Source organism: Vipera berus (genome assembly GCF_964194415.1).
Source record: "Vipera berus genome assembly, chromosome: 2".
Taxonomy (NCBI): domain Eukaryota; kingdom Metazoa; phylum Chordata; class Lepidosauria; order Squamata; family Viperidae; genus Vipera; species Vipera berus.
The window spans coordinates 153,150,006-153,174,340 of NC_138203.1; the positions used below are offsets into that span (position 1 = coordinate 153,150,006).

The window sequence follows — 24,335 nt, forward strand, 5'->3', positions numbered from 1 at the left end:
GGGCTACATATGCTAGATCAGTTAACATAAAAATAATTACTTAGCTTAAAACCTTCAGCCTGCCATACGCGAATATGATTCTATATAGCAGAAGACAGTAGAACCAAACCCAGCAGGTTTAGATAGGTTTGTTTTGTTTTGTTTTAAAAAACCTTAAACTTCCAGCAGCACAAGTTTTATCTAATGAAAAATAAAGGGATTTGAAATGGATAATAGGATATAGAAGTACTTTATAACAAATTTTCTTAGAATAAGTTACAGAAAATATGTATAATTATTAGTCCAAGCTACTCATTTTTATTTGGCATAGTTCTGCTTATTTGAATAAGATTTTGTTTCCCCAAAAAGTATTCATAAAAATTTCAGCCATCTTATACCTACAGCTATTTCCTGAAATTTGATCACCTTAGGAGGGGCATGGGAAAATAACACATATTTGCACCTTGGACATTTGGGGAAAGAGATGTCAGTTCAATTTAACAAAATACAGTGGTATTGGGTTGGGGGTGAAAAATGCTCCCAATTCATCATTCACAAGGTACCTTGTATGAGTTTGTAAATAAGACATCTGTAAATACTGCCAAACACATTGGGTAGCAAAATGAACAACTTAACAGTGCGTGAAAATTGCTCATTTTTTCCCTAATGAGAGTATAAACCTTTTGCAAGGGAAGTGGTCAAGATATTTAATAAATTACAACCAACTCCCAGTCTTGGGGAATCTTTTAGGCATTGCTGTCACATGCACATTTTCCGGTTTTGAAGATGGAGAATCCAGATCTTCAGAATTTGGACCTCTTATTTTCAGAGATCTTCATGAAGGTCTAGCATACATCTATGCAGCAGTATGGGTAGGGTTGGAAACGTATGACTGCAAATGTTGGATTGGGATCCTTGTTTACCATTCTGGCAGAAACTAATAGGACTTGAAGTTCAATCACGTATGGAGGACCACAGTAACTGGATTATGGGGTCAGTAACAATCATCCACCTCCAGATTTCACTATTGCCTCTATTAAAATCATGCAGTACAAATGATTTGTGTTTCAAACATGCAAATGAACTGACAAAATGAGAGCATGTGTATCTTCAGTGGCTTATTGCATATTACATATTACAGTTTGCTATAAACTGCATTCTTTACATACTGTATAATCAGGGCTGTGACACAAATTATTCCATAATGAATGCTTGTTAGCCTCTTGCTTGTACCTGAAAAACATTTTTTTTGCCTTTCCCTTATACACTTATTCAGTTCGACCACTATAAACATTTTAAATTTGCATACAGAAAGCAAGAATTGGCCATAAAAAACATGGACATTTGCAGATTAGCAAACCTTTGTATTTCTGCATAGTAGCCTGTAGGGAGCACTGCTGAATATCAGTTTGGGAAGTTGGGAGCACCGATGGAATACTGTACTGATTTCCAAAAATAATGGGGGTGGGAACTTGTTGCAAAAGTTTCTGTATTATGGATGTTCCTTGGGGTGAGCAAATTACTACAACAGACCTAAACCTATTTTAATCAAGATATTCACTGATGAGTAATACACTGAATTCAAACTCTTGTAGTATTTCATCTTCTATTCCTTTCTTTTCCCATTACAAAGATACTGTTGAATTATTGAAAGCTGATTGCCCTGATAATGGTGAAAAGTGGAACCCAGTATTTGAAGAAAAAGTTTTCAAACAAATGTGTCAGCTCTGTGTTTGCCCAAAATGGATTTGTTCTATGGAAGCTTACGAAAAATCAGAGTGCACATATTTTTATTCTGCCAATTTTATTGGGGAAATTACAAGATTTGAAAAGGTAACTGCTTTGCCATCATTATTTTACAATATCAAGGTTAAGTTGCCTTTTTAAAAACATCAAGAATATACCGTAGATAGTTTGGGACCACTGGGACTGCCCTCCAAGCAGCAGGCGGGGGAGAAGGCACACAATCTGGCCTGTCGGATGCACTGTGCAGCCACCCACCCATTCCGTCCCATCTGTCTAGCCCACGGGCCTTGTGATGAAAAAAATAAAACATCACCTGAAAATAAGCCCTAATTGGCCTTTTGGAGCCAAAATTAATATAAGACCAGGTCCTATTTTTTGGAGAAACACAGTATTAACACATGTTCATGTATTATAATTGTGTGATAAAAGATTCAGTATGTATTCCTGGTGCTCCACTATGAGAACTATCTACTTGATGTACTGAAAGATGATGTTTCTCCAAAAGAGTATAATAGACTAGTTGAGTGCTATCATTTGGCTTGCAATGTTTTCTTTGCTAAATTTAACCAGAGTCAATCAAGTAAACTAGGATTGATACTGATCCTCTGGGTTGAGAGGAGGTGAAAACTTCACAAACTTTTAATTCTTCCTTTAAATATGTGAGGTCTTTTATGTGAATTAGGTGCTTGGAGCTCAGTTTTCAGTATGTTTACATAAAGGTTTGGAGGATTCAGTTCGGCAGGATTTCCATTCAAGTTTAATTGTGCAATGCAGTACAATAGTTACAGTACAGATAGTCCTCAATTTGCAACCATTCGTTTAGTGACTTTGAAGTTAAAGTGGCACTGAAAAAAGTGACTCGTGATTGTTTTTCACACAACTGTTGCAGCATCCCCATGGTCATATAATCAAAATTCAGACACTTAGCAACTGGCTCATATTTATGATGGTTGCAGTGTCCTGGGATCATGTGATCACTTTTGGGGATCTTCTGACAAGCAAAAGTCAACGGGGAAGCCCAATTCACTTAGCATCGTGTTACTAATATAACAACTGCAGTGATTCACTTAGCAACTGTGGCAAAAAAAGTCATAAAATGGGGCAAAACGCAACTATCTTGCCTAGCAACAGAAATGTTTGGCTCAGTTATGGTCTTAAGTTGAGGACTATCTGTAGTGCTTAAGTGCACTACCTTGCACTCTTGGAGGAAAAGGGTTGGTTATAAACCTAACAAATACCAGTTATTATGACTGACTGACACATTTCCTCCTGCTTTAGCATATTTATCCTAATCTACATTTTGTGTTTACCTACAAAGGACTGGCAAAGCGCTTCTTCCTGACACAGTATTTATAAACTCCCCAAGCCACTAGATCTTCTGTTATAGACTATTATATGCATCACATCAGTATAGATGCAGGATTGTACTGAATAGAATAGAGCTGGAAGGGATCTTAGAGGCCTTCTAGTCCAGCTTCCTGCTCAAGCAGGAGAACCTATACCACCTCAGACAAGTGACTGTCTAACCTCTTCTTTAAAATCTCCAGTGATGGAGCACCCACAATTTCTGGGGGCAAGCTATTCCACTGGTTATTGTCCTCACTGTCAGGAAGTTTCTCCTTAATTCCAGGTTGCTTCTCTTTTCCAACCATTGTTTCTTGTCCTGCCCTCTGGTGCTTTGGTGAATAACGTGACCCCCTCTTCTTTGTGGCAGCCCCTCAAATACTGGGATACTGCTATCATGTCTCCCCTATTTTTTCCTTTTCTTTAGACTAGCCCACAGGTCTGCAACCCGCGGCTCCGGAGCCGCATGCGGCTCTTTCAGCAATCTCCTGTGGCTCCCAGTCCTCTGCCACGTGCAGCCCCCCCAAAAAAAAGTGGGAGTAAAAAAGTTCAACCAGTCAATTCAAATATGCAGGGTAGGTGCATATCTCTCCTTGGCTCCACTCTTCAAACCCTGTTCTGCGCATGCGTGCATGTGCGCACATTTTTTTTGCGGCTCCCAGTTTTTCCTTTTGTGAGGGAACCGGTTCCGAGTGGCTCTTTCACTGTTTCAGGTTGCTGACCCCTGGACTAGCCAAACCCAAGTCCTGCAGTCGTTCTTATGTTTTAGTCTCCAGGCCAGGTGTAGGCATCATTGGCTCTTTTATGACTCATGGGAGTTTTATTTATTTATTTATTTAGATTTATATACCGCCCATGACGTCCATGAGTCATAAAAGAGCCAAGGTTGCCTACCCCTGCTTCCAGGCCTTTGATCATCTTAGTTGCTCTTTGAATTTTTTCCAAACTCTCAACATCTTTTTTGTGATATGGTGACCAAAATTGGCTGCAGTATTCCAGGTGTGGTCTCACTAGTATTAATACCTCGTGTGATCCTGATTCTATGCCTCTGTTTATACAACCCAGGATTGTATTAGCTTTTTTGGCTGCTGCTGCACACTGCTGGCTCATGGTTAAGTGATCATCCACTAAGGCTCCAAGGTCCCTCTCACAGTTGCTGATTTTATTGTTTATGTCATTACAATAGCTAAATATGAAAAAATTAAAAGTTGTGCAATGTTAATCCTGGTTTAGGCAAGAAAGCCAGATGTGTGACTTTGTGCCAGTCTCTCAACTCACATCACAGGGCGGTGATTGTGAGGAAAATATGCAGAGGAAGGAATATTCAGGATATTCTCTGGCTTGAGTAATAAAATAAAAATAAAGACGGGATATAAATAAACACGATAGAGGTAATTCTTGATTTATGAACACAATTGAACCCAAAATTTACATTGCTAAGTGCAATATTGGTTAAGTGAGTTTTGCCCAATATTGCTAAGTGCAATATTGGTTTAAGTGAATCATTGCAGAAGTTAGCAACATGGTTAAGTGAATCTGGCTTCCCCATTGGCTTCTTGTCAGGTCACAAAAGGGGATCACGTGACCCTGGGACACTGCACCTGTCATAAATATGAGTGTTGGCAAACATCAGAATTTTAGTCACGTGACCAAGGGGATGCTGCAATGGTGGTTAAGTATGAAAAACAGATACCACTTTTCTCAGTGCCATTGTAAGTCGAGGACTACCTGTTATTTAGTTCACTTTTTATGCTATATATTTAAAAACGCAGTAGCTGTTGGTAAACGCGACAGACTTCTCCAAGCCCCCGAACGGCCCTGATGGCTGAGGACTATGGGATTCATACTCCAGCGCCCTGGCAAAGGGAGAGCTCGTAAAAAGACCGAGCCACCTCATCGGACACCACGCGTGCTTCGATCTAAATCAGGGGTCTTCAAACTTGGCCCTTTTATGACTTGTGGACTTCAACTCCCAGAATTCCTCAGCCAGCAAAGCTGGCTGAGGAATTCTGGGAGTTGAAGTCCACAAGTCATAAAAGGGCCAAGTTTGAAGACCCCTGATCTAAATCGAGCGGTCGGACCCAACCCCTCAAGTGGGGCCGAGTGGGCGGGGCCAGCTTGGCGGTACCTGCGCACCACGACCTCCATCCTGGAAGGCGCATCGGCGAGGGAGCTGCTGCCGAGCCTCATTCCGGAGGGAGTCGGGACAACATCGGCAGGTCACCGAGCTCGGAGCGGCAGCCTTCCCGGCTTTCCGAAGCCGTCCTCTTTGGCCTCAGGCGCTGCGGGACGCGTCCGCTCCTTGCGTTTTTCTCGGAGGCGAAGGCGTGCTTTCCTCGGACCGCAGGCGGGCTTGAGCGGCGGGCGCACGTCTCGAGAAGGTACCGGATTCGGCCCGAAGGGAAAGCGAGTAGGCTGCTCTGGCTTCGGCGCGGGGCGGGGAATCGGGCTCGGAATCCCTGCCACGTTTCGAACCAGCGGATTTCTCGAGTGGAGTTTGGGACAAGTTATCTTTCAGAGACGCGTCCACGGTCCGGCCAGGCCAAGTGGACACGTGTTTGGTCTGGCCTTGGGTCCTCCGCCCTTCCCGGGAGCGCGGGGACCGCTCGATCCGTAGGGTGGCCTTCAGGCTCCTGGTTGGGCGGTGGGCTGGCTTTGGGACTAAGCTGTGAAAGCCTTTTTTTTCCCTCTTTCCTCGAGGCCTGTCGTTGACTTTGATCCAGATTAGTGGGGCTGCATTCCCAAAAGCGGGTAGCGCTGCTGAGTTTGGGGGGGGTTGGGTTAAAGGGTAAATAAATACGGTACGTGTATCATTTGTAAACAACCGTTTGCTCTTGAGTCATGCTAGCGCTGTTGCAAAAAAGAAAAAGGCCCAGAAATGTGTGGTTGCTCCCACGCTAGAACATTGCTGGAGCCTGCAGAAATTGTGCTGGTGGGTTACGCACAATTTTATTTGTTCTTTGATCTGCAGCCAGCGCGACCTTTCCGGGCACTGAACTTGGCGACTCCCCAGTTGCATTTGGCAGGCCTGTTGTCTCCAGCCTGCCCAAAGTCATGATGTGAGTTTTTTGGTTAAAGGCATCATCCCATCCACCTTTTCTTTAGGAACTAAAGGTGGCCTAGGTAATATAGGTAGTTCTTCACGCAGGACCACAACTGAACCCAACATTTCTGTGGCTAAGCAAGATAGTTGTTAAGTTTAGTTTAGTTTAGTTTTATTATATTTGTATACCGCCCTTCTCCCGAAGGACTCAGGGCGGTGAACAGGGCACATATAAAAATACAGGATACAAAAATTAAAAAGAATTAAATAGTAGCCCAGCTAAAACAAATCGATAACAATATAAAAATCCCCATTAAAACCCCAACATATCCCCATCAGGCCAGGCCGGCTTGTTCAAATAGATGGGTCTTCAGACCGCGTCGGAAGGAGCGAAGGTCAGGTGCCATCCGGAGCTCGACCGGTAGCTGATTCCATAAAGCCGGAGCGCCCACAGAGAAGGCCCTCCCCCTGGGGGCCACCAGCCGACATTCTCTGACCGGAGGCACCCTGAGGAGGCCCTCTGTGGGAACGCACAGGGCGGAGGGACTTTTGCCCTATATTTTATGACCTTTCTTGCCACACTTCTTAAGTGAATCACTGCAGTTGTTAAGTTAGTAACACAGTTGTTAAGTAAATCTGGCTTCCCCATTGTCTTTGCTTGAGAGAAGGTAGCAAAAGGTGATCACGTGACCCTAGGATACGGCAATGATCATAAATACATGCCATTTGCCAAGCATCTTAATTTTGATCACCTGACCATGGGAATGCCACAACAGTCGTAAGTGTGAAAAACGGTTATGTCACTTTTTTCAGTGCCATTGCAACTGAGCAGTCACTAAATGAATGGTTGTAAGTCAAGGAGTATCTGTAACTTGTCCTTTAATTGTTGCCAAAAGCTTTGACACACTGTCTCCCTGAGGCTTATGATGGACTGACTCTCTCTAGTCATAGTCCAGTACTATAGTGCCCCAGGTTGGGTCTTAATCTGGGATACAGTAATATTATTCCCAACTAATCCAATCAAGGGTGATAAAATTCTAATCTCAACATATCGGGAATATATCTGATTGAAAGAAACCATATACTTGGGTACATGGCTCATATGTATTCAATACAGTTTAATTCTGGGTGCATCTAGATGAAAATACTGTAAAATTTAGGATATACCATATCTCTCTAGTCATAGTCCAGTACTATAGTGCCCCAGGTTGGGTCTTAATCTGGGATACAGTAATATTATTCCCAACTAATCCAATCAAGGGTGATAAAATTCTAATCTCAACATATCGGGAATATATCTGATTGAAAGAAACCATATACTTGGGTACATGGCTCATATGTATTCAATACAGTTTAATTCTGGGTGCATCTAGATGAAAATACTGTAAAATTTAGGATATACCATATTTGTATTTTTTTTCTTTCACAACTATTGAGTATTTTCCATGAATAGCAAAATGGACAAGATCATTTGTAAGATAGTTTTGACATACCCACCCACACAGTTGTTATTGTAAGAAAGGATTTTGTCCCATCTGCATAGTTTTAGCTGAACTTTTGCTAGCCTATTCCTATTCATCCTATTTCTTCCCCCATAATCTGACACACAGTTTGAACCTCCACAATTAAAGTAATGGGACAACTGCTAAAGTGTAATTGTTGTCCTGAGTAGATGAAAACAGAATAGAAGAACAGTGCAAAATAATTATATAAATGGGTGTAAAGCATCCATCATTGTGTAAACTTCCTTGACCCTGAGGGCCACATACTTTGTATGGTATATTAAGTTGGCTGCTTACTAAAGACCTGGCTTTTGAAAATCTAATGAACTCTTATATGGTAGCAAAGATATGAGAGTGGGGGAATCAAATTTTGGCTACCAGTTAGTGGCTGTCTGGATTATAGCTACCCTGATCTGGTAGTTATGCTCTCCGGGGCTGCATTCTAAAAGAGGATGGCACAAAAGTTATTTTATTTGACAATTCAGGGACTTTTAAGGGGACAAATAAATATATTTGGCATTTGCAAATACCCATTTTGTCCCAGAAGGTGCACTCCTCCTGTTCTAGAGAAACACTGGAGGCTGCAGAAGTTATACTGGTGCACAAAGTCCATATGTTTACATAAAATTACTGTTGAAAACATTGCTTTTATTTGCAGTATGGGAGAGGTTATCTTCCTATACTGTACTTGGGAAGCAAGGGAGGGGGTGCAAATCTGCAACTCTAAATTTATTTCCTGGAGTCATGAGTGTCTGTAAGCTCTTAATTGCCAGGTATATTCTGCTTAAGGATATTTTAATTAAAGTCCTAAATGAAAGATAAAATTTCATCTATGATTCAAGAAGCTTTATATACGAAATCACTCAGGTGTATTAACTGCGCAATTGTTTATAATTATATGCATATTTCTGCATAATGCAACAGACATTCTTAGCAATGTTTTACCCTTAATGTGTATTATCTGTTCAAAGGCCATCATAGACATTAACTAGGATAAGCGTATGCCTTGCACTATAACTAATGTAGCCATCCCCGTGTGTAACATAGGACCCAGTTGATTTACTGAGCCAAAAAATTATATTACACGCCATAATTCAGATGATGCTTAATAGTAAAAACTGTAGCAAAGGTGCTTTTTCAAAAGGCAATTGGTCTTTGTTTTTCCTTGAAGACATTTCACTTCTCACCCAAGTAGTTTTCCATCTTCAAGGAAAAACAAAATCCAGTTCCCTTTTGAAAAAGCACCTTTAGGACAACCATGACCTGGATGACTTAGAATCTCCATAGACATTTAGCAAAAACTGTACTTTTCATTTAAATTGAGCTTAAATTGGCCACATTAGGAGAAATGGATCTATCCACAGAAGAACAAGAATGCCGAGTGAAAGGCAAATCAGAAAATAGATCCAGGAATGTTCGGAATTTTGAAAGTGAGCTTTCTTGTTTGCAATGTGGGATAAAGTTGAAAATGGAACACTTGCTTTTCTCTGTGACTGTCAAGCTATTCAAACTGTCAGTGGTTCCAGGAAAAATTATGGTACCTCTTCAAAGTTGAAAGATTTCATTAAAAAGCAATCTACCCCTATTTATCCAACCGAACATTTCAGAAATAACAATGGTTAGAAAGTTGGATTTCATCCCGGACTTGAAATCTTTCAAGCTCATTGGATGGACTGAGGCAAGTTTTTTTTTTGTTCCTAAGTCACACTTCTGACTGGATATATTGGACACAGTTTTCGTAACTCCTCACCTGTCTGGGGATTAATGACTATATATTTGTTTGGAGAAGTTACTTCAAAATACCGTTTACCTTTTGTTTTTAAGATGGTACCGAGACCAGGTGTTTTGCAGAGTGGCTGCCAGTAGTAGCTAGTTTTAGCATGTTGCAGCAGGTTGATGGTTTGGACTAGAACCAGCTGGAAAAGTTGGACTGAGATATGGTGGGGTTTCCATGGATTTGGGTTCATCTATCGAGCCCAAATTACTTCTTGTTGAGCCCGCACAACTCGTTTTTCTTATAAGCTTTGTTGCAGCTTGGGACAGGATTGCACTTGGTGCTGGGATTTATGGGATTTGCCTCTTTGTCTGGGCTGCTGCTGACAGGACCATTGTCCCCCAGGACTGGCAGTTGGATGATCAGATGGCTGGATGCACCGGATATGTGGAACAGCTTCAGCGCACGGACCAGCTGTAGTGAACTGAGCAGTGTTCGACTGCGTGGCAATGGAGAGAAAGGCACCAGTGGCAACTGGAGATGTTTTTAACTTGGCTGTGTGGAACCAGTAAGCTCAGGAGTGGTGATTGCAAAGGCAACAAAGTGCAATTGAGATGGTCCAGCTTAAGCCTTGATAGCCACCTGGAATGGGAGAGCAGCTATGGCTTCAGATCGGATTGCGCCTGAATGGCCTGTACACCATGGATCTCAGAACTCTCCTTGGTATACGGAAGAGCTAAAGAGGGATAAGAGACATCTAGATTGCCACTGGCAAGCAACAAGAGCCTTGGTGGAGCAGTGGGCTAATGCCTCCTTAAGTAACACCAGCTGCCTGCAATTAGTGCAGGTTTGAGTCCCACCAGGCTCAAGGTTGACTCAGCCTTCCATCCTTCCGAGGTAGGTAAAATGAGGACCCAGACTGTTGGGGGCAATTAAGCTGACTTTGTAATAATGCCGCTTGGGGGTGGGTGTGAAAGCCCTAATAAGCAGGCATATACATAGAATGAAGGCTACTGCTAAGTTTGTAAGCCGCCCTGAGTCTTCGGAGAAGGGTGGGATACAAATGGAATTAAATAAAATAAAATAAAGAACAAAGACGATTGAACATGAGCTGGAGCTGCAATTAGTGCCTACCCTGTGGCAATAAGGATGGCAAAACAATTATTTCTCTGCCCTTATCGCCTTTGTAGACAGCAAGCCAGCAGCCCTGTTTCCTGTAACCAAGACCCTCCTAGGAAGAAGTCATTCTGAGGTTTATTTCCAGAGACATTGTGAGGAATACACTGATTACCTAGGAGATAAAGTTGCTTGGATTCGCTCTCCATTGAACTCCAGCCTTGGTGTAGGGCCAGTGGAGGTTAGGGGGATGGGTCTTGCGTGGTTATCTGGGAGGAGTTCAAGCCTGCCAAACTTGAGGAAGAGGACAGGGTTCTTGCTGCTATCCGTTCGGCCACCTCTGTGTTAGATCGGGCCTCTCCTGGATAGTCAAGGCTACCTGGGAGAAGAGGTGTGATTGAGCCTGGGCAATGGTACAGGTAGTCCTCAACTTACAATCATTCATTTAGTGACCGTTCAAAGTTACAATGCACTGATAAAAGTGACTTAGGACCTCTCCTCTTATTTAATATCTTCATGAGGTCGCTGGGTGACGTGATCCGACAGTTTGGAGTGAGTTATTAGCTGGTTTTATTGGCACCTTTGGATTATAATATCTCTTTGTTTCTGTTTGTATTTAATTTTAATTTTATTTAATTTTTTTTTCTTTTTATATTGTATTTTAACTGGTTAACTGTTTCTATGATGGTTCACTAGCCATAGTCACCTATTTGAGATAAACTGAATAAATAAATAAAATAATACTTTATAATTAGAACTAGACCACGTTGCACAATTACAATAGTGTTCCTCAGTTATTATTTGGAGATATGCCTGTCTAGGTCTTCTGCTCGACTTTCAGTTCACCCAGTTTTCCATCTGCTGGAGCAAGTAATACTCTTATCCAGGGGTCTTCAAACTCGGCCCTTTTTATGACTTGTGGACTTCAACTCCCAGAATTCCTCAGCCAGGCATGCTGGCTGAGGAATTCTGGGAGTTGAAGTCCACAAAGCATAAAAGGGCCGAGTTTGAAAACCCCTGCTCTTATCTTATCCTTCAACAGCTGTTGGTGTCTTTTTCCCCCCAGTATGGGCTGGCAGAAACTGTAGCTGAATGTCTGTCAGGGCTGGTTTAAAAAAACTTACACTGTGATATGATCTCTGGGTTATATCCAAGCATTTTTTTTAACAATAAGTAGTTAAGCTAAATATATTTTGCTTAGTCAAAGCCAGAGGAAAAACAGCTTCACGGAATCTTATTCTCAAACCTGCCTGCCTGTATACAAAAAGTTACAGCTTTTATAGAAACTGTAGTGTGGCAACAAATACGCAGACTTAACAAACCACTTTTTAAGTTTCCTGCTATTAAAACAAATTGAGGAAAAAGGAGGAGCTGCATAATTTTGCCTAAAATTAAGATTGCTGCTTCCTGCTCAGATTGGGATTGTTCATGATTTGCATAATAATTCTATTACATTTATATACCTGCCCAACTTCCAGCCGCTCTGGGCGGTTTAACAAATATTTGTTAAAATATTTTAAAAAAGCAAAGAACACTAAAGAAAACATATAAGCAACGCAAGACAAAGGGACAACAGTGGCAGAGAGAAACAGAAAGGAAAAAAGGGGTATCAATTGTATTCTTCAAAGGCAGGTTTTAAGGCCTTTCAAAATCCAAGTAGGGTGGATGCCATTTGAATTCCGGGCAACCTCATTCCGAAGGAAGGCAGGCGCACCAGAGTAAATACAGTTGAAGTTGCCATTGCTTAATTGATGGAACCTGAGCCATGCCAACTCTGCCAGATTGAACCTGTTGGGCCTATATTACAGGAACTAAAGTACAGGTATCTGTTAAAAAGAAAACTCACATCGTTTTCCTGTAATTTAGTGATTATATTTTTTTTTAATTAAACAGCATACTAGTAAAGTGACTATCTAATGGTCATATATGCCGTCTTGGCATCTGCTGGTAACAATTAGCTTTCCAAACTGCTTTCTAGGAATACCTGTTTAGAAATAGATTTGAATCTTTTCTGTGCTAATCTCCAACCATACTTCGGCTTATAAGGCTTACCAAGCCTGAGCCAATGTATGTATGTATTTGCCAACAGTAAAGTTAAAAAGAAGAATGTGATTTTCAAAGGTGCTTATAATAGGCATTTGTGGGTGTGGGGGGGGGGGAATTTCCACTTTGTAACAACTTTTGCTGATTCTCTCTTTTGCATGTAGGTTTGGGGAAGATGTTGCTGTCCAGATCTAGCAGAAATGGTTTTTGTGCCCTTCAGAGAACATACTGGTATGAAAAAAGAGTTACTCATTTGAAAGCATATTTATAGTGAAGAGAAACTTTTAATTCTGACCAATACATCCAAATTCAGAATTCCTGCTATACATAATTCTGTCATAGTGGATGTAAAAAGCTACTTTGTCAGCTGGAATGTCAGAAATGGTGGCAATAATTGAAGTTACAATCAGAGATGCTTTTTATTAACGCTGTCCTGATGAAGTTAGAAGGGTAAAACTTTGGGGTTCAAGCTAAGGAGAAGAACGATGAGATAACCTCATTATTCATTGTGTCATTTTATATTAAGATCACTCATAAATTATTGGAATATCATTGTTGACCCTTTAGATTTATTTTTAGACAGTGAACTTATTTCTATATTACTGTTATCTTATAGGATTGAAAAAAAGGCAGTAAAGTTCAAAGGTCTTCATTTTAGACTGTTGATACTGTTAAAAACAGTCTAAATTACCCAAATTCTAATCTCAGGCAAGATTAAATCTGTTGATTAAATAACAGAAGACTTGCAAGAGCTTTTCTTAGTCTATCAACTTCTTCCTGTTTCAAACCTGTCCCAAGTCCATCTTGCTATTTTCCCCCTCTCAAATGGTGTTACATATTATTAATAAAAGTTTTACAAGTTAATAAAAGTGAAGCCAAACACTTTAACCCAATTTACCTAAATAATATTATTTCAGTCTGTTTGCCTTGGCTCCTTGCCCTGATATATATAGGCCTCTAATCTTATCTATAAATGTTTCCTTTCCCTTTTAGCAGGGCTTCTGCCTCTGCAGTTCCAGACCAAGGATACAACATAGAAATCCTTTTTATTACTCATTCAATTTCACCTTGAGTGGAGGCAAAAGTTAATCAGTAATGATTGAGATTCCTGAAAAGCAGGTATCTGACTCCTGTTGCTCTTGATTGCAAGAGTCATGTTTAAAAGTTTAGGCTCTTCTACAAAAATTGAGCAATCCAAGTGTAGCAGACAAGATTTTCATTTTTTTAAAAAAAAATGATGGTGTATTACTGGGATTTGTGCATACTAAAATATAGCCTGTAAGTGGCATGTTAAACTTCCTGAAAAAATTGATCCATGTGCTCTGGTTATATTACAATCTTGGAGACCAAATTCATTATGGATTTAAATAATAATAATATTAACAATATTGATGATGATGATGTTGGAAGGGACCTTGGAGGGCATGTAGTCCAACCCCCTGCTCAGGGAGGAATCCCTATACCATTTCAGACAAATAGCTATCCAGACTCTTCTTAAAAACCTCCAGTGTTGGAGCATTCACAGCTTTTGGAGGTAGGTTGTTCCACTGGTTAATTGTTCTGACTGTCAGGAAGTTTCTCCTTAGTTCTAGGTTGCTTCTCTCCTTGATTAGTTTCCATCCGTTGCTTCTTGTCCTGCCTTCAGATGCTTTGGAGAATAGCTTCTCCCTCTTCTTTGTGGTAGCCCCTGACATATTGGAATGCTGCTATCATGTCACCCCTCACTCTTCTCATTAAACTAGACATACCTAATTCCAGCAACAGTTCCTTATATATTTTAGCCACCAGTCCCCTAATCATCTTTGTTGCTCTACTGTGTACTCTTTCTAGAATCTCAACATCTTTTTTACATCGTGGTGACCAAAACTGGATGCAGTATTCCAAGTGTGGCCTTACCCAAGGCATTGTAAAGTGGTATTAATATTTCACATGATCTTGATTCTATCCCTCTGTTAATGCAGCCTAGCACCGTGTTGGCTTTTTTGGCAGCTGCACTGCTGGCTCATATTTAAGTGATTGTCCACTAGGACTCCAAGATCCCTCTCACAGTTACTACTATTGATCAAGTTATCACCTATACTATACCTGTATATTTGGTTTTTCTTGCCTAAATGTAGAACCTTTTTTCACCATTGAATTTCATTTTGTTAGATAGCGCCCAGTGTTCAAGTCTGTCCAGATCCTCCTGTATCTTAAGCCTATCTTCTGGAGTATTGGCTACTCCTGCCAGCTTGATGAGTTCCCCATCTATCCCCTCCTCCAAATCATTGTTGAAGATGTTGAAGAGCACTGGGCCCAGAACAGAGCCCTGGGGCCCACCACTACACACTTCCCTCCATGTAGATGCAGTTCCATTGAGGACCACACGCTGAGTACGGCTGGTCAGCCAGCTACAAATCCATCTGGCAGTGATGCTGTCTAACCCACATTTTTCTATCTTATCAAGTAGTAGGTTGTGATCTGCTTTATCAAATGCCTTACTGAAGTCCAAGTAAATTATATCTACAGTATTCCTCTGGTCCACTAATTTTGTCACTTGGTCGAAGAGTGCAATAAAATTTGTCTGCATGATCTTTTTGACAAACCCATGTTGGCTTTTAGTAATAACTTTGTTTGCCTCTAGGTGTTCGCTGATTCATTGTTTGATTATCTTTTCCAGAATCTTCCCAGGTATTGAGGTCAGGCTGATAGGTCTGTAGTTTTCTGAATCTATTTTTCCCCCTTTTTGAAGATGGGAACTACATCAGCTCTTTTCCAGTCCTCTGGTAGTTCCCCAGTGCTCCAGGATCTTTGAAAAATATAGTTCAGTGGTTCTGAAATCATATCTGCCAGTTGCTTAACTTTTTTCTTGTTTTTTACGTGTTGAAAGAAGCTGTTTTTGTTACCATATTTTTGGCTTTGGTCGCAAGCCTTGGTTCATTTTGAGCCTTAGCTTTCCTCACTTCATCTTTGCAGGCACGGGCTATTTGCTGATATTCTGACTTAGTTATGTGCCCCTCTTTCCAATTCTTATACTTGTCCTTTTTATCTTTCAATTTATCAGAGAGTTCTTTATGCAGCCATGCTGATTTCTTTTAAGAGCTGTTATTTTTCTTCTTTGTTGGTATTGTACTAGACTGGGCTTTTATTATCTCACTTTTCAAAATTTCCCAAGCTTCTTGAGTTGTTTTCCCCTTGACGATTCTCATTCATGTTATTCTTCCCAAGCTCTCTCTAAGTTTATTGAAATTAGCTCTTTTAAAGTCCAAGACTCTAGTTTGGCTGTGTTCTATTGCTTGTGCTTCCAGAATGTTGAATTCCAATATTGCATGATCACTTCCCCCCCAAGGTTCCTGTGGCTTGAACACCTTCTATCATTTCATCTCTGTTAGTGAGGATTAGATCCAATATGGCTAATCCCCTAGGCCCAAATGGTTGTTTTTGTTTTAAAAAAAGGAACAATTCAGCTGAAAAGTTTGCTTGCCTCGGCTTTTAGGGAAATATTTTTCCTTTTTCCAATAATAATCCAGAACGTGCTTTCCTGTTGACCTTATTTTGAAAGTTTCAGAAGCTTGCTACATGTGAACTCAGGCTGCTCTCAAAAACAAAGCCGAACTCTGCCAAGCCAAGAGAAGACTAGCCAAGGACAAACTCTTGTGTTAGAGATCTGGCAAACTGCCCTCTAAGTTGCACGTTCACACTTTTCTCTCTGAAAATAGGAAAGCGCCCTTTTGTTTAAGAAAATTTATTTGAAAGTAGGTTAGGGGGATTCTTAGGTTTTGTTGCTTGGAGACCAGAAAAGAGTTCCCTCTCCTTCCTGGCAGCCTCCTTTAATACTTCCCCCCCCCCTCTTCCAGTAATGGATTTCTACAGTTTCCTTTGCCTTTGCTTTTCTGTGTTGCAACACAGGCTTTCCACATGTGGAACATGATTCAGCACATTCAAAAAGGTCATAGTTGTGGCCCAGCACATTTAAACAACACTGGGACACCTCTTCTTAAATTGCTGCTTGCAGAATAGAGTATGTGCTTTCTAGGATCAGAAAGGACTCAACCATGGTGAGCAAAGCGTAGTGCAGGGGTAGGCAACCTCGGCTCTTTTATGACTCATGGACTTCAACTCCCAGAATTCCTGAGTCAGCATAGCTGGCTCAGGAATTCTGGGAGTTGAAGTCCATGAGTCATAAAAGAGCCGAGGTTGCCAACCCCTGGCCTAGTGCCAACCGTCCCGTTGGCATGCACAGCAAAAAAAACCTGGGACATTTTTATTATCAAGAGTAAAACTTTACAGATAGATCCATACAGGCACAGAAGAAGAAAAGCTACTGAGGTTTTGGCGCGAAGCGCAGTATAATAAAAACCCCTTTTCCTTCCCTCAAGCTGCCCAATGTCCATTGTCCACCAATCCAGGTCAAGCATTTTAATTTGGGAAAACAAGTTTACACCTTTCAAAAGTCTTCAGCTCACGACCTTGGGGTTGTAAGATTTTCTAAAGCTGAAAACAGCTCATGTGAATTCCCTTTTTCTCTCCCAGTTTCCCACACATTCCAATCATATCCCTCCCGTCTCCCATGTTTCTTTCTCAAGCTGCCAGCAGAAAGGTGTTTTGTGAGTCAACCTTGACACCCAGCTTGAAAACCATTTGTCATTACCATGCATGAAGAAGTGAGGGGTAAAATGGCTTTGGCAGGCTAGTGAGAATTCTGCCGTGGTAACCTGAAGCTCTTCAGAACATAGAGCAACCCTGCTAGAAGGGACCAAGCAAGCATCCGTCTGGTTTGGCCTGCTACTTTTGTGGGTGACAATCGTTTAGTTCCAGAAACTGCAAAATGGGTAGCAGTTCAACTGAACAGCTGATCCATGTTCCTTGTCCCTAATGTTCAGAGATACCAATTCTAGCTTCTTATTAGCTTATCTTCCAAAATATGTCTCTTTTCCTCCCTCTCTTTTTAGATATCCCTTAAGATAATAGATATCATATTGTCTTTCTTTGGGAAACTATGACATGTCACTGATTTTTCATTAAGAAAGCTTAACTTGTGTGTGGTGTTTCTGGCTGTACATGTCTTCTTAAAGTACTGTATCTTGGCCCTTTTTTTTCCTTACAGGTTAAGAGAGATGACTTGGAGAAACTGTCCTCCCACTTATTGGTTGCAGCTCCCCTTCTGTGCCCACAGCACTTGGAACAGTGCTGGCAGCAGGAGGCGCAGGCTCATGATAGCAGCAGGGGCAGGCCTGGGTGTGTGCAGCATCTTGGCTTATGGAAACCACCATTGGCAGGTGAGGGAATGAAAGATGGCACAGAAATGTCACCCAGGAATGGAATGAAACGTGGACGGCTTGAGGCTGCTGTGAGAGGGAGGTATTGAAGCTGTGCTTCAGTTGAAACTTCCTAAATGCTTTCTGGTTTAAGAAAATGGGGACTGTTTAAGGCTGAAGGGCCCAATAGGAATGTCCCAGACTCCCAGGCCATGTCCAGTAACTGTTATGCCTTTTGTGGCTCCAGAATGAACGGATTCAAATATTTGCCCCTCTCCTCCCTTTTTTTTACCTTGAGGCAGATGCCTGAGATAGCTATTTTACTGCTTAAAACTTGTGAAAATGCACACGCGCGCACACACACACACACACACACACACACACACACACAGAGGCACTGGCATCCCCTATTTTTGGAGTACAGCCTGGATATTTCAGATCTTGTCTGGTAGGGCTTTTGAGTTGAGAGAAATATCTCTGGGTACTGTCAGTGAGGATTCTTAGTCATCCAGATAGAATTATCTGGAAGTAGAGTCATGGCAGCTGGACTACATTTAGCTGTCCGTTCAAGCAGCTTCTTCAGTCTGAACAATTTGGTCAGGGGAATCTGAGTAGGCAGAGAGTCATTGGAATGTGCCAACTCCAAATCGCAGTGTACTGTTCCTTTCCTGATTGCCTTTTTAAAATTATTTTCTTGCAGGCAGCCACAGCTGAGTCCCCAACGGCCACACATGCTCCCTCATTCCCTCGCTTCACTCGAGAAGAGGTGGCCCGCCATCATAATGAAGCAAATAGGGTGTGGGTGACTTATGGCAGTGAAGTTTTTGATGTCACCGATTTCTTAGAGCTTCACCCTGGGGGCAAAAGTAAGATTCTTCTGGCAGCAGGTGGGGCTTTGGAGCCCTTTTGGGCTCTCTATGCTATGCATAAACAAGATCATGTCCAAGAAATCCTTCAGGAATATAAAGTAGGAGAGCTGAGCCCAGAAGAGCCTCCTCTGTCAAGCCCAGATGACCCTTATGCCAACGATCCTCCGCGCCACCCTGCCCTCCGAGTCAATACCCTCAAGCCCTTCAATGCAGAACCTCCTCCAGAGTTACTGGCAGAGTATTTTTTGACCCCTAACCAGCTCTTCTTCAAGCGCAACCATCTCCCGGTGCCGCTTGTGGACCCTGAAACCTACCGCCTGTGTATTCAGAGTCCCTCTAGACAGAACCTGTCCTTCTCTTTGCAAGATCTGAAACAGAATTTTCCAAAATATGAGGTTACTGCTACCATACAGTGTGCTGGCAATCGCCGGGCAGAGATAAACGCCATCAAGAATACCAACCGACTCGGGTGGAGCATTGGGGCTATTAGCAATGCCCGTTGGGGTGGTGCCCGGCTTCGGGATGTTCTAATGCAAGCTGGGTATCAACCGGGGGATGAGGGTCATGTCTCCTTTGAGGGCCTGGACAAGGATCACAGTGGCACTGTGTACGGAGCCTCCATCCCTTTTCAGAAAGCTATGAGTCCAGAGGGGAATGTTCTCTTGGCATATGAGATGAATGGGGAAGAGCTGCCTCGAGATCATGGGTTCCCTCTGAGAGTTATTGTACCAGGAGTGGTGGGGGCTCGTAATGTAAAATGGCTGGCTCGGATTACAGTGGGGCCAGAGGAAAGCAAGAGCCACTGGCAGCAAAAGGATTACAAAGGATTCTCTTCCGTAACCTGGGAGACAGTGGATTTCTCTAAAGCACCTGCCATTCAAGAGATGCCCATCCAGTCTGCCATCACTGAGCCATCTTCTAAGACATCTGTCTCTCCTGGAGAGCTCACAGTGAAGGGCTATGCCTGGAGTGGTGGAGGGAAGAGGGTGATCCGTGTAGATGTCTCCCTGGACGGTGGGAAAAACTGGCAAGAAGCAACACTAACTGGTGAAGAGCAGCTGCTTGGCCAAGCTTGGGCTTGGAAGCTTTGGCAGCTGGATGCTTTTGTGCCTGCTGGAACCAAGGAGTTGAACATTGTCTGCAAGGCTGTGGACACCAGCTACAATGTGCAACCTGAGCGTGTGGAACCACTCTGGAACATTTTGGGAGTACTCAACAATGCTTGGCATCGGGTCCGTGTCCCCGTGGAAGAGGATTGTGAGGCCTGATTGGGTCTTAGAAGCATTGAGGACTGCATCTTGGCTTCTCTGTATTTTTCTGCTGCTGCAGGGACATTAGCCGCTGCCCCCTGGAAGAAGCCAAGAAGAAGGGCTGAGTCCTCGAACAGGGATCTGGTGACTTCTGGCCTCCTTTCCTCATTCCTTATGCAATTCCTGTGAATGTAGTATTTTGGAGCTAAGGCAGGGATGGGCAGCTATGGCCTTCTAAGGCCAGTGGACTTCAACTCCCAGAATTCCTGAACCAGCCATGTATCACCCTGGTCTAAGATGTTTTATCTTCTTCTAAGGGTGTGGTAGTCCCAGAAGTGTTGATGGCTCTCCTTCACTTAGCTTTCTATTTAACTGAGACCCCCTTTGTTCAGGAATTTTGGATTTGGACTTTTTAAATCTTTAGAATTCTTTTACTTGTCAAAAGTTACCAACTTGTTTGCTGGCTGGAGATCTTTTTTAGGGTTCCCCTCTAAAGATAAGAGATTTATTACCTGTATTAGATCACTTGATGCTAAATAACCCATCATTTTAGGAACATGAGTCATTTTATTATCTTGCTTTCTCTTTTCAGTGTGATGCCAACTTCGGCATTGCCATATTTAGTCCTTCAGCTATTTTATGGGAGAACGTGAGGAGTTGATATTTCTTCCATCGTAACATTGAGGAGTATTGGAAACTTAGCATTTTCCTTTAAAGACCTGGGAGCCTTGCCCCATATCATGTCTGCCGAATAGTTCTTGCTGCATGAATATACCACAGCAACACTTCCTGTAAGCTATTATTCTGGGCAGGTTTTGCGGTTGCCTAGAATCCATAATATTGGAGTAAGAAACCTGATATTCCCAACTGTTTTGATCTGTTCTCAGGAAACACAGACTTGCTTGTGCCTGACTTAGTGGTTTCCTCTCTGTATTTCAAATGTTGGTGTTGTACGCTTTGTCAAGATGTCTTCATTAACTTTGCTGCTGTAATTTTATTTAGTAAACAAATTTAGACAGCTGTCCAACTCACACAGATGTGTGTTACAAGATTTTAAAAAATCCACCATATATATTACTCAACCCCACCCCCATGGCAGCAACAACACAATAAAATCAGGCATTTGATCAGCTCCATCTTCCATTCATGGTCCCCAGGCGTGCTGACAAAATAATGTTTTTAGGGCTTTTGGGGAAAGCAGCAGGGTGGGGACCACCCATACCTTTTGGGGAATAATGTTCCAGAAAGTAGGGGCCACCAGTGAGAAGGCCCTTTTTCGTGGTCCCACCGGGTAACAATCCCAAATTGATTGTACCCCTAACATGCCCTGCCTTCCTGTCCTGGTGGTCTGGAGTGTAATTTCTTGGTCTTGTTAATGCTCCTCCAGATTCTTACTGCTGAAATAAGAGCTGTTTCCAATTCCTCATTCTTCTGTAGAATAGGTTGGTTGTTCGAGATGTAAAACTGAATAGGATTCTTGAACCATTGGCAATCTGGGGAGGAGAGTCGATTTCATCAGCTATTATCCTCGCTAGAATTCTTTTCTGTCTGGGGACCTACCCATGTTCTTTATTTATAGAGAAGGGCCCGGACATGGACTTAAAAAAACATTTTAAATTAACTCTCTTGAGCCTGCAGGTTTCACGGAGAGAATGGATCAAGATGAGAGACTGCCATGTAGGGGGATCCTGTTTTATGAAAACAGCCAGGAGCGCAGGGGGCCTTTGAGTAGAAAAAGTTAAAACTTTTTTTTGCATAGTCTGAGCTTCACAGAGGGGCTCATATTGCCACATAAGCCGCTGATCCTGATGGTAGCAAATATTTAATTTTTGTTCCAGGTCATGCTGGGATCAATTTTTGTACAAAGAAATCTTATCTGTGCCATCTTGATCGTGTTGTATCTTCCTGTCACCTTTCTTGATACAGGTAGTCCTTGACTTACAACCATTGATTTAACGATGGTTTGAAGTTACAATGGCACTAAAAAAAGTGACTTGTGACCATTTTTCATACTTACGACCATTACAGCATCCCCATAGTCATGTGATCAAAATTCGGGTGCCTGGCAACTGATTCATATTTATGTCAGCTGCAGTGTCATGTGATCACCCTTTGCAACCTTCTGACAAGCAAAGTCAGCAGGGAAGCCAGATTCACTTGACCATGTTACTAATTTAACAACTGCAGTGATTTGCTTAACAACTGTGGTAAGAATGGTTGTAAAATGGGACAAAACTCACTTAACAACAGATTTGCTTAGCAACAGACATTTTAGGTTCAATTGTGGTCGTAAGGCGAGGACTACCTGTACTCATGATACGTCATAAACAACAGCATAGATTAGACCCAATTCAAATTCAGAATTGAATTATTTGAGGTTCTAGAGCTGTAAAAAAAACCCACCTAAAATAAGTGCCAGATTAGCTGCCCTGGGAGAACAGCCTATAGTGGAATGCCACCACAGAGAAAATTGTTCCCTGCTTGTGACCCATTGATTTTTATTTGGTACTAGCACCTTTAGAGGAAGCGGTAGCCATGATTCTTGCATATAGTCAGACTCTTCACCTGTCCAAAATCCAAGATACAAGGCTCGGTATCTCAGCATTGAGCACTGAAATTTTATCTAGAAAGGGAAAGATACCTGTGAAACTTCCAATAAGTTGCCAAACCATAGTTTAACTATGAGCTAATAAACCAGAAATGGTGCTGTATGACTCATGAAGCTATGAACCATATTTTATTACTGTCAGTCTCAGTTCATAAAGCATTCTGGTTCAAACCCAAACCAACCATGCAATATCTCAAGATGACATTGGGCCAGGTTCCTTTTCGCTGCCCAGCGTTGAATTTTTGTTACATTACTCTTTGTTTCCTTCCACTCAGGGCCATTCTGCTTGAGAGCCGTAGATCAAAACAGCTGGGGGGGGGGAGGCAATCAGGTTTGCCTGCAGGGGGTCTTGCAGAAGCTCTTCTGCAAGATTGCTTTGTTGCTCTCGGCACCAGTTCAAGCCGGCAGCTGGATTGATTCCTCCAGGTTGATTGATGAGCTTGTCTGCAGTTCCCCTGCATGTCAGCACTGCAGCACTGCTGTATCAATCCTCAGCATGAAAGTTGCTGGTAGAAAAGGGTTTGTGGAGGGAGAGCATTGCTGTGGATGTATTGTTCTTCCATCTTTGATAGGCTAAAGCAAAAAAAAACACAAAACCCAGAATGAACAAGTATCAGATGAAAGTTTTCTTATAGCACTTTCCAAGCTCTGGAATTTAGTTTTGGGTGTGGGGGAGGGAAAGCATTCATCCTCCCATAAAAAGAGATTAACGCTTGTTTTTTTTTTAAAGATACTATTTGCTGCCTCCTGTTGGAAGTGGTAGGAAATGATTTTATTTCAATTATTCTCTCTCTCTTGTTGGGGACTTGTAGAAATTCTAGGGCTAGATGGATCTTCCTCACTGCCACCGTGCTAGAGCACGTTGTAAGGGGGAAACAATCAGGAATTGTTTTACTTTTGCTGAGTTAACTACATTCTGGAAGTCGCTCCCACAAATTCTCCTGTTTGGTTATACCTTGGATCCTAGGAACACCAGTGGTGGAGAATGGACCTTTCAGTAATTCAGCAACAGAGGCTAATTCCATGTTGGCTGGTGTTGGATCACAATGAGACTCACTCTCAGGCAAAAATTAACTGGTTGGAAATGGTGGAATGCAGTGCACTACCTCAAGCGGTGCTGCGTCGAGAAAGCTGGTTTGATACGGCATTGTGATTCAAGCATTATTTTTGGAAACCCAGTAAAACATGTCTTGGATAAGAGCCAACATACATGGAATCTCCCAAGTCAAAATTCTGAAATTTTGATATGAGGAACTTGCAATATCTTTTCACCATTAATGGAGACCAACCCAAGTTAAGCCTTTCTGTTCTCTGGCTGAAGTCACTTTCTGAAAAAAACTGGAAGACTAATGTTAGATCTTTTTTGTTTTTGTTTCCTTTGTTTTTAACTTCCTTGGTTGTATTACATGGCAAATAAGGTGGATGTGTGTGGCTTTAAGAGATTCCAATGTGAAGATTGGTTTTCTCTCACTATTGTCCCTCCTTTGGGATTGATCTGGAGAAATTCTCCAGATTGTTTCACAAAAACTAGACAATCAAAACCTGGACAATACATATATTGAGATAAAAACAATGAATACATAACAGATGGATACATAACTGAAATAATATTTTTGCAATAATAATGTGATGACAGCCCAGAGTTCTCCTTTTTGAATTGACCTAGTATAATGGAATGTGTGGAATACCTTGGGGGACAAGGGAAAAAGATGCTACATAAGAAACAACCAGACAAGAGAACGAGCTTAATGATCAGAGGAAGAAATTTAGGAAGAACCTGCCCTAATTGATCAGCCAGTTAAAAGTGACGGCAGGGAGTTTGTACTTTCAGACTTGCAAGATTCTTTAACGTGGCCTTACAATAAAATAGAATTAGTTCATCTA

General features: G+C 41.9%; 1 protein-coding gene across 5 annotated transcripts; it reads left to right on the plus strand.

Moving 5' to 3' along the window:
- SUOX (sulfite oxidase) lies at window positions 1-24,335 on the plus strand. Of its 5 annotated transcripts, XM_081318530.1 has the most exons (5): window positions 5,238-5,450; window positions 6,041-6,128; window positions 12,652-12,718; window positions 17,574-17,745; window positions 18,425-24,335. In XM_081318530.1, exons 3-5 carry the CDS (start codon window positions 12,663-12,665, stop codon window positions 19,859-19,861), a joined length of 1,665 nt encoding a protein of 554 aa, XP_081174656.1. In that variant the 5' UTR covers window positions 5,238-5,450; window positions 6,041-6,128; window positions 12,652-12,662; the 3' UTR covers window positions 19,862-24,335. The 5 variants fall into 5 exon arrangements, with proteins under 5 accessions (XP_081174654.1, XP_081174653.1, XP_081174656.1 ...); XM_081318528.1 differs by lacking the exons at window positions 5,238-5,450; window positions 6,041-6,128 and adding an exon at window positions 1-1,812; XM_081318527.1 differs by lacking the exons at window positions 5,238-5,450; window positions 6,041-6,128 and adding an exon at window positions 3,546-3,644.